The sequence below is a fragment of the Pelophylax lessonae genome (assembly GCF_965119305.1).
Source record: "Pelophylax lessonae genome assembly, chromosome: 2".
NCBI classification, from domain to species: domain Eukaryota; kingdom Metazoa; phylum Chordata; class Amphibia; order Anura; family Ranidae; genus Pelophylax; species Pelophylax lessonae.
This window is the reverse complement of record NC_138769.1, coordinates 510546853-510560895: the sequence shown is the minus strand read 5'-3', so window position 1 is coordinate 510560895 and position 14043 is coordinate 510546853. Positions and strand designations below refer to the sequence as shown.

The window sequence follows — 14043 nt, the reverse complement described above, 5'->3', positions numbered from 1 at the left end:
GAAGATGGTCCTTTACAAGTCTATGAGGGCTCCCTTTGAGGGCACTGTCAGCTGTGAAGAATATTTCGGCTTGGAAAATGTAAACATATCTTGGCAAGCTGTGACTGTCTAACTCAGATATGTAAGCAGATGGGGGTTGGGTGTGTGTGTGTGAGGCTTTGGGGGGTGATTTAACATTTACTACTGTATTCCATAAGGAGATGATGTTAACATAATTAACTCTAAAGCCTAGTACACAGGGGCCGAATGCCAGACGGCATCGATGTTTGGCCCATATGTACTGCAGCCAGCTGAGCCAGAAGGGGCAATATCAAAAAAGGTCTGCCAATCAACCCCCGATCAGTGCTCTTAGCCAATGGCCAAAAGCACATACTGGAGTGTTCTGGTGGGGGGGGGGGGGGCTGTCCCTCTGTCAGAGCACAATAGAACAGCATTCATTCATTCAAGCCCACTGGGTTGAATGAAAAAAAAAAATTGTTTTTTGCGTACTAGGCTTTAGTCACATCAGCTCATCTTAATCGTGTGGACTGCCTTCCCTATCACAAAAGGTGTGGAGGAGAGTGCCAAGTTTTCAAAACATACAAGCTTGGAACTAGCATGTTTGACCCAACCCAGTGAATGCCATACACATCTAGGTAGGCTGAATCAGTTTGGTGGGGAGGGTGGCAAGCTGCGCTTTTTCTTTAAGATAGCTTGACAGATCAGATTGCCTATGTGACTTTGGCCCCCATGTGATTTAAAATATCATATTAATAAAACAATTGTACACTATTAGTGTTTATGATATTGAAACAACAAAATTATTTGTTAAACCTAAAAAATTTATTATTCATGTGATCATATTCAAATAAAATAATTACAAAAATCAAACAGGCAGCAAAATGTGCTTATTTTACAGAAAACATTTTTGCTGTAGAATTTACTCTATTATATTTTCAAGTAGTATTTAAAAAGTAGGTAGTGTAAACTATAAATACAGATGCATTTCAGACTGAAACCATTGTGCAACGAAAGCAAGAAGAGTGCAAACATAACTATTGCTAAAATCTCGTGTGTATTTGGCATTTTGCAATTTCCAGTGTCAGTTTTGAAATATTTCAACATAAATCCTCTTTTTCTGAAAGTATACAATTTCCATTCAGTTCACAGCGTTATAATAAAGTGTTTCAATTTCTTAAATGTTCAATGTGAGAAACATCCATATGTAGTAAATGTATACGCCTAGTGAATTCTTCATCAAAGGCCTTTTTTAGCCTGGCATTTATTGGCATACACCAAGCAACCTATTTGTGCAAAATCGTGTTGCTACAAGTTGCTAATTCTAAGGAGAGTCAGTCCTGAGCTGTTTTATTTTGCAGCCCATAGATCCTCAGTCCTGAGCTGTTTTATTTTGCAGCCCATAGATCCTCAGTCCTGAGCTGTTTTATTTTGCAGCCCATAGATCCTAAGTCCTGAGCGGTTTTATTTTGCAGCCCATGGATCCTTGGCTCCATTTAAGTCCCTGTGCATAATCACTCAGCACACCCCGGAAAGGCTACATTCATTTTACAAACCCCCAAGGAATTTCCTTATGTGCAGGGAATTCCTCTCAATTCCTATTTGGCTATGGGACAGGAAGTGAAGGGCAATCTACCCAATAGGACACAGATGGGGGAAAAACAATTGTCAGGGGTATTATAACCCTTCCCTTGTTCTACTTTAAGCTAAGTTGTATACAGTCAGGCAAGTAAATGGAGTGTGGGCTAGATGGAAATGATTAATGGCAGCCAGGCACAATCTAATATACCACATAACAAGGGAAGCATGCACTTTCAGTATTATACTTTCTTAAAAGACAAATTCAACATCATCAAGTGAGTCATGCATTTTATCACTACAGGAGACTTGCATTTCTGCTCGGTGAGTGGCCATTTTTGCCTGGACTTCAGCTATAGGAGAATATTTCAAACACAATCTATAGGCAGTGAGTAAAATCAAACATTATCTTTAAAATAGTATGCTGATCTAGGGATACATTTAAGCAAATTATTTAAACTTTAAAAGCAGATAAGACTGACATTTTCTTCTCTCTCTGAGAAAAAAAAAAAAAACAAACGCAGGCACTCATATATAACAGCAGGTATAAAATAGATTTTCTTAAGTTAGTGTTTCTCAATTATTCCTGTGTTAAAAAACAGGTCATATTTTCCACATTAAGGGCAGTTGCGGTAATTAGTAATGCTTATTAGGAGACCTTCACAACCCGTGCTGTTTTACCAAACCTTAAATTATACTTTTTATATATTTTCCACATCAAACCTGAAATTCTATAGAGCCAAGATTATATTTATCTTTCAAGATGACTTGGGGACATACTAGCATCTATCCCTTTATCGCCAACCATGATATTTGATTGTAATCAGCAAATAAAACCAGAATGAACTATAACAGCAAGGTACCACAGTCAACAAGTTTACAGCTTGCAGAAAATGAAAACTTGGTTGGCTTGAACCTCAGAGTCGTATGACTCCCCTAAAAGGCACTTCTCTTTATAGTTCTACTCCTGGATACCTACAAGTGATCAGAGGTGCCACAAAAAAAATGTGAAAGGTGTATTTGGTACTCATTTGTATTACTTAGCCCCCTTAACACAGGCCAAATAGGGTGTTCTATAGTGATGAGAAATCAAAATATAGAATAACGTGTGTGACCTAAGTGATATGAACTAGAATGGCATCTATCTGATGTATAAACCAAAGAATGTCAGTGCTCATGATTTATTGTACAGTGACCTTTCATGCTTATCAGTCATTTGATTTCTTAGCCTGAGAAAAGAGCTAAGCACTGAACAGTCAGATATGTTTTCCAGGTTCTTCACTACTTCTATAATTCCTTCTACTCCATCTGCTGACAAGACCATGGATGCATTGGATATGAATTTCTTTTGGTGATCTTTGTTGCTCAATGGATTCCTCCAGTGACCGTAGAAAGTGTTACATCTTTCTGTAAAGGTGGCTCCGTTTGTCATTGTTATACTGATCTCACAATAAAGTTTATCAAAATTGGGTACATTATCCGGTGGGTGTACAAGCTCTGTTTTACCAAGCAGTGCCTTTATTTCTGGCCTGGAGATATTGTGATCACTAAAAGAATGAACACTCACATTGCCGTCTAGGAGGCCTGTACAGGCGTTAAACTGGAAGGAATGACGAGCTTCATGTTCTGAAGATGGAAAGGGGCGATTCACATATTTAACATCTGGGACTTTTAGTTGGATTTTCTGAATGTCATTGACTGGAAGGGAGTGACCATCTCTAACAATGTGCTTCCGCACTGTACAAGCCGCATCTGTCACCCAGTGCGTTCCAAGGTGAGCAGGGAAGCTTTTGACAGCAACATCTTGTTTTTCTAGCAGCCAATTGTATGATTCAAGAGATGGCACTGCTTGTGGCTCATAGTCATGATAGAAAGCACCAAAACCAGACTCTAAATCCAGGATGTGCTTATTTCCTTCAAGCCCCAAGAATGCAAAGCAAGCCGCCTCAAGACCATGTCTCCCTGCATTACCAATGTGAAGGGGTTTTGTTTGTGTGGCTGCATTTGCCAAAGGGGCACCTGAATATGAGGCAGCTATAGCTAAAGCATTTCTGCACTGAGTTTGGTCAAGGCCTAAAAATTTTGAAGAAGCTGCTGCACTTCCCATTGTACCAACAACGGTGGGAGGGTGAAACCTGTAGACAGAAAATTGCAAATTAAGTTCACTCTGAACAATCTAAATATGTCAATAATTCTACAATCATGTGGAAGTACATATTGAAATAATACACCACTGTAAATGACAAAGAAAATCCTATTATGAATAACTGCTAACTGCTGCCATAATTTGCAGTCCCAGTCCTATCTTCTCTGGTTTGCACTGAAGCTCTACATACCCTAGCACTTTGTTCGGTGTTGAAATATTAATCATTTATAAAATTATGATATGCAATATTAGAAAAAAATAAAAAATACTAAAACAGCTGAAAATATTAGGAACTAAGCTGGCATGCAAGAAAAGCACAACTTTTGTAATCTTGTAGCTTTCATTTTTTTAAAACACAGATGTTTCAGGGACAAACCTTAAAAGCAACCTATATTTTGCCTATTTTGTGAAGAGGTTTTCTTTATAGCCCACAAACTCCCTGCTTAAAGAACATCTAAAGGCTCTTGTGTGGTAATCTAAACAGGTCTCAAATGCAGTTACCTCTTGAGTTAGCCAAACCCAATTTTCCTTCAAGTCTTATACACTCCCCCTTTCAGATACCGCAGCCTTCAGTGAGGAAGCATTCAGCAACAGAGGCAGTGTGCAGGACTAGGTGTGGCAAGGTGCAGATTGCCAGACTTTAGGTTTACTAATCAGTAATGAAAATACTGATAGCAACATCCTCTGCAGCATCTTCACATTCAACTGTAGCGCAAATGGGACACATTCAACTGTAGCGCAACACTGCTTTTAATTCACTAGTAGTGTTGTACCCATCACTAGGAACTGCATAATGTGGACTTCACTAGCGGAATCAGCTGGTATTTGTGAGACTTTGCAGGGGGACTTTTAATGGAGGCATTAAGCTCTACTTTTATCTTTCCTCCCCTTGTGCTCCCTTTTCACCCCATTCACTCGTCAATGCCCCAACTAATAATCCTCTGTAATTTCTTTTCAGTCTTAGTCTAACTGGGTCTGATTACACAGGGCTAAAAACCCTCCTCTTCATGGCAATGCTTGTGCTTGGTGATTTGCTCATCAGGTATCAAGTGCTGCATCATGGAAAAAAAAAAAGAGGGGGTCATAGGAGTCCTTCATATATAAAAAAATGTTGGTTATTTTCTACAGAGTTTTGGCTGGCAAGATGGTAGCGGGGGAGATTGGTATTATCAATGGAGTGTGCTGAACTATCCAGTGAACCTGTTTTTTTTGTCTTGAACCAGCACATTTTGGGCTCTTTTTAAAATGCGGGACTATCTTATGATTCTGAACGCAATATTCCCCATGCCCATGTACCTGAAAGTGGTTGTTCAGTAATGTTGGGTGCTGTAATGACCACAGGCTGGAAATGTTTCAAAAAAGCTTTTAAAACATTTAAATTTAAGAAATGCCAGTAGCACACCAAGGATTCCTCAAAAGGGTGCAAAGCTTTAATTTTGTGTTCCCATGGTAAACGTACAGCTAGGGAGGCACATAGGACCCCTTCTTCAGGCAAGTGACTTGCTGATGAAGGGGCCCTGAATGGCTCCAAAACGTTGCCCTATGTTTACCATCTAACCGTTAAATTAAAGCTTTGGACCCTTTTGAGGAATCCTTGGTGTGCTGAGGACATTTCTTTCTTTTTGATTACCTTAGGAATCTGACACAGCTGGCAGCTATTTTCTTGTTTTTAAAATGCAATGCACTCATTATTGATTGTTTCTTCAATACACCACATTGGCATAAGGTCTTCAGGGTTTCTTTACACCATAACACAGTTAATGCAACTGAATGCATGTAAAAATAGGTCTTGCATGATTTTCTTTAGTGTAAGTTATTGCAAAACACATAGCCTATGCATCTGTGTAATGTGCTTGAACTAAGATTCATTCAAGCACTTTGTAGCTGTGCATTGGTTTGCAATTAAATTTGCATTAAATTGCACATCTATGGTGTACTACCAAGCGTTGTGGTATTGATCATTTTTAAACTGGTAGTGACGTGCTTTAATGCCTGTTATGGTGTAAATGATCTACAAAACTGCCAAGGTTGTAACTTCTAAATCAAAACTGTATTATTTTCAATTTTACAAAATATCATACCTTTTTGGAATATTGCTGGCTTCATTAGAGAAATGCATGAGTCGTCCTTGTACCTCAATACCAATATTGAATGCCAAGAGAAAGTCTAATCCTGATTTCTTGTGATGTGTTGATAATGATTCTGAAAGGGAAACCAGGGAAGGAAGGACAGCTCCTGAGGGATGTGTGGCAGGATGCCAAGTGTCATCAAAGTCCATCGAGTGAACCTATAATATAATGTACATGTAACCATACAGTGAAAAAAAAAAGGCCAAATGTTTATGGTTATACCTTTTTTGTGCCAGAACAAGCAAGTTCTGCAAATGGCACCTCCTGACACTACTCCTGTACTCAGGGCACCGCTGTGACAACTCTCTGATTTAACAAGAGAGGAAACAACACTCCAGGTCCACCAGCCACATACTTCCACAATAGCACTGAACAAGTGCAGGCCCAACTCACAGCTGATGATGTTTTGGGCTACACTAGGGCTTATTCATAGAATAAGTACTGGTGTAGTGTGAAACATGTCAGCGTGTCACCCTGCTCCTCTGCTGCTGTTTTCTTGCTTATTTACCCTGTTTAGCCATTTTCTAAATAAATGTGGTATCTACAGTAGTGTGGCTGTCTGCACATCCTTTTTTCTTCAGCTCTCTGACTTGCTGCTGCCACACAAACACAAAAGCTGGTAAAAAAAAGTCTTCCACTACTGGCTTCCTTTTGAGTCCTCTGATGTAATCAGTAGTGGAATACTTCTTCTACTAGCATCTGTATTTACAAGGGTCAGGGGCCTCTTTATGCGATTTTGATTTAGAACTCTCCCTGCACCATTGGACATCAGAGGAGGAGGTAGGGAATTTAAACAAGCACTCCAGTCCTGTTACAGTTGCTCCTCCTGCAGCTTTCAACCCCCAGCCAGTTGTACCTGACAAACTGGTTTGTTTTGCTGTACATGTGCAAATAAGTAGATAACCCCTTTAAATAGCACATATGTGCAGTAATAAAATATTGAAATAGGTTCTGTTTTTTGTGCAGTTTTAAGGTTCTGTTTTTTGTGCAGTTTTAAGCCACTCTATCCACCTTCAGCTGCTCTCCCAAAATATTTTTTTTGTAGGTCTTTGTACTAAACCTATACTCAACAAAGGGTTCGATCCCTTCGCACCATAATCCATTGGTAATAAAATATTAGGAGACATACGAGATGTCTTGGCTTGTGCAATTCTTGCTGAAGCATGAAAAGGATAACTGTATAGGCCAAAAAAGCATGGGATTTTCTTACTCCCCAAAATTCTGGCCATAACTGGGTAGACCGTTGAGGTAGGGGGATGTGACATATTTAATTACTTCTATGAGAATTCCAGTGCGAGGATAGAAAGAACTACATTAAACAACACACTAGTAAGATTACCTAAATAATGGTCATCTATGTTCCTTTTTAAAAAATGACTACTTTGCAATGGGTAAGATCTCACCCATGCATGCTTTCTTTGCAACTTTTATACTGCACATGTAATGCAACAGTCTGGTATAAAATACATTTCTACTTATTTTTCCTCAGAAACCTTTTTTATGAAGCAGAAGTAAACATTCAGATCAACCAATTATTACAGCTGTCACGTTTACAATACAGGCTCTTTTCTCAAGCAAAAGCTACTGCAAACTATGCAGAAAACCTATTCGTCATTATGTATTATTACTACGCTTTACTTGTGAAAAATGCTGACTGGCAATCTAACATTGATCCAAGATAATTGTACACAAGGATCATTGTAAAAGTTTCTTACCGCAATGCCATTGACAAAAGAAGCGTAGAGAGGAGGGAGTCGGAGATCTGGCTGGCCCCAAACTGTGCTTGAGATGTCTGTGCTATAAATCTGAAATCAATCAATAAAATAGGTGACAGAGTAAGAAAAGAAAAGGTAAAATGAGACCAAATATTTCTAGAAAAACTGTTATTATTGAATCCAAAATGATAGATAAGTGTTAAAAAAAAAACATTTTATCGTGATTACTTGGAAAGTAAATTACATCTGACAACTGGGAACAATTGTTATTTAGAGACATAACTTCAATGCAGTAGGTATTTTATGCTATTCTTTTGCAGAGTTTGGTACATTTTAAAATCTTTCTACTGCAAAGAATAAATAGAACACATATAATACAGTTTTTCTTTATTAGCTTATTATTTTGACTACTTTTATAGCTTTGAAGTAAATGAAGTCCCGCTTGCCAAATAAAGTGGACTCTAAGTTATGAAACTTGTATTTGGCTGTGCATAGCAAGCAGTGCTGAATTTGGGGTTTTCCCTCTCATGTAAAGATTTATTTATTTTTTAAGGCTTTCTTTTAAGACTCCCATTATTACAATAGAGTATGGTACCATGTCTTCCCACATACATCTGGTTACATGTGACAATTCAGGCTGTTCAGTGGAAAGGTAAATGTTCTCATCACCCAGGCAGAAGAGAAACTCTTTCACTATGGAAAATATGAACTGATAGAAATCAGCCATGAAACAACAAATATCTGAGCATACAAAAATAATTTTATATACAGTATCTCACAAAAGTTAGTACACCCCTCAAATTTTTGTAAATATTTCATTATATCTTTTCATGTGACAACACTGAAGAAATTACACTTTGCTACAATGTAAAGTAGTGAGTGTACAGCTTGTATAACAGTGTCAATTTGCTCTCCCCTCAAAATAACTCAACACACGGTCATTAATGTCTAAACCACTGGCAACAAAAGTGAGTACACCCCTAAGTGAAAATGTCCAAATTGGGCCCAAAGTGTCAATATTTTGTGTGGCCACCCTTACTTTCCAGTACTGCCTTAACCCTCTTGGGCATGGAATTTCACCAGAGCTTCACATGTTGCCACTGAAGTCCTCTTCCACTCCTGCATGACAACATCACAGAGCTGGTGGATGTAAGAGACCTTGAGCTCCTCCACCTTCTGTTTGAGGATGCCCCACAGATACTCAATAGGATTTAGGTCTGGAGACATGCTTGGCCAGTCCATCACCTTTACCCTCCACTTATTTAGCAAGGCAGTGGTCGTCTTGGAGGTGTGTTTGGGGTCGTTATCATGTTGGAACACTGCCTTGCTGTCTAAGTACATGTTGGCATTCATGGTTCCCTCAATGAACTGTAGCTCCCAGTGGCAGCAGCATGTATGCAGCCCCAGACCATGAAATTCCCAAACACTATGCTTGAACGTAGGCAAGACACACTTGTCTTTGTATTCCTTACCTTGTTGCCACCACACACGCTTGACACCATCTGAACCAAATAAGTTTATCTTGGTCTCATCAGACCACAGGACATTGTTCCAGTAATCCATCTGTTTGCAGGCTTTCTTGTACATCATCTTTAGAAGAGGCTTCCTTCTGGGACGGCAGCCATGCAGGCCAATTTGATGTAGTGTGCGGCATATGGTCTGAGCACTGGCAGGCTGACCCCCCCCCCCCCTTTAAACTCGGCAGCAATGCTGGCAGCACTCATAAATCTATTTCCCAAAGACCACCTCTGGATATGACGCTGAGCACATGTACTCAACCTCTTTGGTCTACCATGATGAGGTCTGTTCTGAGTGAAACCTGTCCTGTTAAACCTCTGTATGGTCTTGGCTGCTGTGCTGCAGCTCAATTTTAGGGTCTTGGCAATCTTCTTATAGCCTAGGCCATCTTTATGTAGAGCAACAATTCTTTTTTTCAGATCCTCAGAGAATTTTTTGCTATGAGGTGCCATGTTGAACTTTCATTGACCAGTATGAGAGAGTGAGAGCGATTACACCAAATTTAACACACCTGCTCCTCATTCACACCTGAGACCTTGTAACACTAACGAGTCCCATGACACCGGGGAGGGGAAATGGCTATTTGGGCCCAATTTGGAAATTTTCACTTAGGGGTGTACTCACTTTTGTTGCCAGTGGTTTAGACATTAATGGCTGTGTTTTGAGTTATTTTGACAGGACAATAAATTTTTATTGTTCTGCACAAGCTGTACACTCACTACTTTACATTGTAGCAAAGTGTCATTTCTTCAGTGTTGTCACATGACAAGATATAATAAAATATTTACAAAAATGTGAGGGGTGTACTCACTTTAGTGAGATACTGTGTATATATATATATATATATATATATGTATATATATATATATATATATATATATATATATATATATGTATGTATGTATGTATGTGTGTGCGTATCAAAAAAGAAAACTGCGCTATGTACAACTGCGCTCAAATAACCAAACGTATATATTGTGCACAGTGTAATGAAAAAAAAATAGTAATAAATAGCAGATCCAATATGAAACTAAACTAAACTACAATAAAAATAAAAAACTCTATTAATAGTAAAAAAAAAAAAAAGTATTATTAACCTCCATCACTGCTGCCCCCTAAGATTGATAACCAATCTCATAAGTCACATCTACATCTAAATCACAGATCAAGATAATAGATAGGAAGTAGCACTGTGATTACAATACTCGAAAGCATGAAAATGCTTTAAATCGAATAATGTATCTATCAAATGGCATATATTACAAATAGCACAAATAAAACGAGCATTAAAAGAATTCCTCAAAATCCTTCTTCAGTCCACCACATGAGAAAGTTCTCAACCCTTTCTCCCACATCCAGTCTCACTCACCAGAATGTACTGCCTCTCATACTTAAATGATTGGCAAAAACACCTCAGGTGATGTCAACTTTATCCCATTGTATGGCTTTTCCAGGCATGGTCCCTAGCTTTTCAGTTGTTATTGTAAGAAATAACTGAATAAACTACCACATGCTGTGCTTCAACTGTGGCCCTTTTGTGGACACTCATGTGGTGAACTGAAGAAGAATTTTGAGGAATATGGAGAAAATGGGGTTTTTATAACCCTACATTTTCTTTATGGGATGGTAGCAGGGGTTAATAAATTGGAAATTGAAATAAAGTTAGTGATAAGGTTTATTAGGCCTATTCATTTAGTGAGGAGACGGTCAGGCTGAACTTTTGACCTGGGTCACTTCAGTTTTGAAATTTCCCGCCCAGAGCTCTAGGTCTCTGGGCAGATTTGTGAGTTTTTTTGTAGTTTCCCGCTTTTTGAGCAGTATCTCTAGGCAGAATAGAGCGTGGAGCCCGGCTCCCGCCTGAATCTTCCCGCTTCTTGGGGGCTAACCAGCCCCAGCCAGTCCCAGATAGGGCTATTTAAGGGTGACCGCGGGGCTCTGGGTCACTTCATCTCGTCAGGAGCTATCTGGACTGTTCTCTCCCCCCCCCCCCCAATTTTATTTAAAACCTAGTTTGTCGCGGCCAGTTATTAAATTATTTGACTTCTGCTGTCGCCTTAGCTGAAGTGCTTTGGTGGATGTTAATGTTTTGACATTGAGTAATGAGATGTTGGAAAATGTTGGTTGTTAAAAAAACAAAATTTTTGAAATAAAATTATTTTTAATGTTGTTTATTGTCAGCCCGAGCCGTGGTGGCTGGACTGGTTCTGGACGTTTTTAAGTGAATTCTAAATAAAGTCTGAGGTATTTTCTATTATGTTAATTTTAAAAGTCAATAATAAAACAGCCGCCGCCTTTGTCCAAACCTTTTTTTTTTCTGTCTGGTGTTATTTATTTATTGTATCTTAAATATGCTTTAAGGTTATTTATTTAGCAAAAATCCTGCTTCCCATTCTCATAATTTTACTGCACAATTTATGGGTGCTATTTGGACTTTATGCTATTGAATGGATACTTTTATTTTTGTGATTTAAAGCATTTCTAGGATTAATGTGTATTATATTACATTAATTGGTATTTGGGAGTATTGTAATGACAGCGCTACCTCATTTATTATCTTCATCTGTGATTTAGATGTGATTTATGAGACTGATAAATCAGCCATGGGCTTATTGTTTTTCTATTGGGAATGCAAAGTTGCTTTATACAGGTTTTCCTAATTTATTGTTGTCAAAAATAAAAAATAAAACAATAAAAATAATAAGCTGGGATTTTGGTTCAGGAATTCTAAACCCCCACATCTCCTATTAGCATACAAAGTGCAAATTTAATAAGAAAAAAAAAATTAATAAAGTGCAATAATCAACTGCAACCAAACAAAGTTCATCTGTTACTGAACCTCTTCCAAGTATACCGCTGAAAAAAAGGATTTTTTCCTAAAGCGCTTTGGGTGAGAGTGATTGTTTCATATACAGTACTTTATTCTGACATGTAAAACTGCAGCAGTTTTTGTCAATTTTATATTGTGACATTGACTATGGAATTTAATATGTTTCAATAAATATATGATTTTATACAATTTGATGTAGACATTGTAGTTGCCTCTATAATCCCATTTAAATAGGGGGTTAGTCTTTTGTTTCATTACCAATTGGGATGTTGGCAACGCATGTTGGTTCTCTATGGTGGGCTCTCTATTTGTCACTGGTTTGACACAAATAAGGTCAGAAATGTCAGCAATTATGTTGTATGTTTATCGAATTTGCATTTATACAGGTCTTGTAAGGCTGGACATTGAAGGAATTCCACGCTGAAATAGCACTACATGCATACTTTATATTTGTTTAAGAAGGCCTAGACATCTCACATATTAAAAGGACCTCTGCACAGGTAAAATACTTACCCTGCTGTACTGCAATGCCTTGTGAAAAACCTCTGTTGTAGTTCCAATCAATCCAACACCCAAAGTGTCTAAAATCATTCTCTTGCTTCTCTGAATGACTCGTTCCGTGAGGTTATTTACAGTTAGACCATGGATCATGCCAGCAAAACTCCCTGTTACAGTCTAAAAATGCATACAAATCAACATATTACTAAAATGCACATTTTCATATGGTAGCAGCTTACGTAGTAAAGATGAAGATCATAACAAAACCTTATGTAACACATTTTTATGAATAGTTTTTTATTCACATATACAGTGGAATGTAAGCCAAATTCTAAAAAAAAAACATGACTTTGTTTTCATGATTTAGCTTACATGTTTCTGTGTGGCTAGTCAACTGAATATACAAAGTTCTAATACCAAATATTTGTGCCAACTGGTAACATTTGTAGTAGCAGTTCTATTTGTGACATTTTTTCACCTAGTTGTATGATGTGTATTGATTTGTGTTAACTCTGAAAGGTGGAAAGTGTCTTTTCTTGTTTCCTCTGTACTGATGTGCTCATTCTCTGGACTCTAATAAAAGTTTATATTTGAAAAGAAAATAATTTGATGTCCCATGGGTTCCTTTAGTCCAACCGAAGTTTAGTTAGCCCTAAAAATGATATTACTGCAAACGATAGCTACTATGGCACCACTATTTTATCTTTAGTTTTCTAGCGAAAAATACTGTTCTGAAGAAAACATTTAAAATAGGTACTATGGGTTCTATTTTTCAATGCTTGCACCCAAAATTCACACAACATTCACCCATGATTCCCACATCTTTTTCACATAAGATTCTGTTGGAAAATTAAGTTAACATTGAGTGTAAGTTGTGTGGATCTTGGGTGAGAAAAAATTATATATATATATTATATATATATATATATTATATGTATAGCAAACATAATAATGTAAGGATACACTGAGTATCAATACCCTGCATAAAAGGTTAAATAGCTAGGACATTTGATTAAAAGATTATTCTTGGCCCCTGAATCACCCTCTCTCACTGGATATTTTCTTCTATTATCTAACTGCTATAAAAATGATTGTCATTGCAAATGATTGTCATGCCAGGATATACAGTACATACAAAGTAAATCTACTCAAACTCAAAATTGCTACATGTAGCCAAATTCTAAAAAACAGGACTTTTTTCCAATTGATGAAATGGTTTTATCAGAACAGATTAAAACTCAAGTTAGTCAGGGTAAAATAATAAACTTGTGTACAAAAAATGAAGAAATTTTTTAGTAATAGTTCAGACATAGTTTTCATACTTTGCGGCAATGACAATCCAGCACAGTACCTTGGTTGCAAACATCCTTCCTCTTACAATCAGTCTGCAGTGTAGTCCGATTCTAGTCCTCATTTCTTCAAACACCATCATTTTATAGTGTGTAGCAGCTCCAATCAACCTCCCCTTACGTCTCTTTCTTCCTCTTTTTGTGGTTGGATTTTCCAGTTTACATCATTTTCAACATCCCAGTCAGCCTTCTACAGTCAGAAAAAAATCCACTACACAGGTTAAACATTCAACATGTATGCATGCTTATTAACCACTTCTGGACCGGAAGGATTTGCCCCCTTAAT

General features: G+C 37.7%; 1 protein-coding gene across 1 annotated transcript; it reads right to left on the bottom strand.

The window, feature by feature from the left end:
• Positions 1 to 2663: 2663 nt before the first annotated feature.
• Positions 2664 to 13837, bottom strand: ACOD1 (aconitate decarboxylase 1; the record flags this gene model as incomplete). The annotated part of the gene is made up of 5 exons (XM_082246280.1): positions 2664 to 3710; positions 5803 to 6008; positions 7566 to 7655; positions 12424 to 12585; positions 13760 to 13837. 5 exons carry the CDS (start codon positions 13835 to 13837, stop codon positions 2750 to 2752), a joined length of 1497 nt encoding a protein of 498 aa, XP_082102406.1. The 3' UTR covers positions 2664 to 2749.
• Positions 13838 to 14043: the final 206 nt, after the last annotated feature.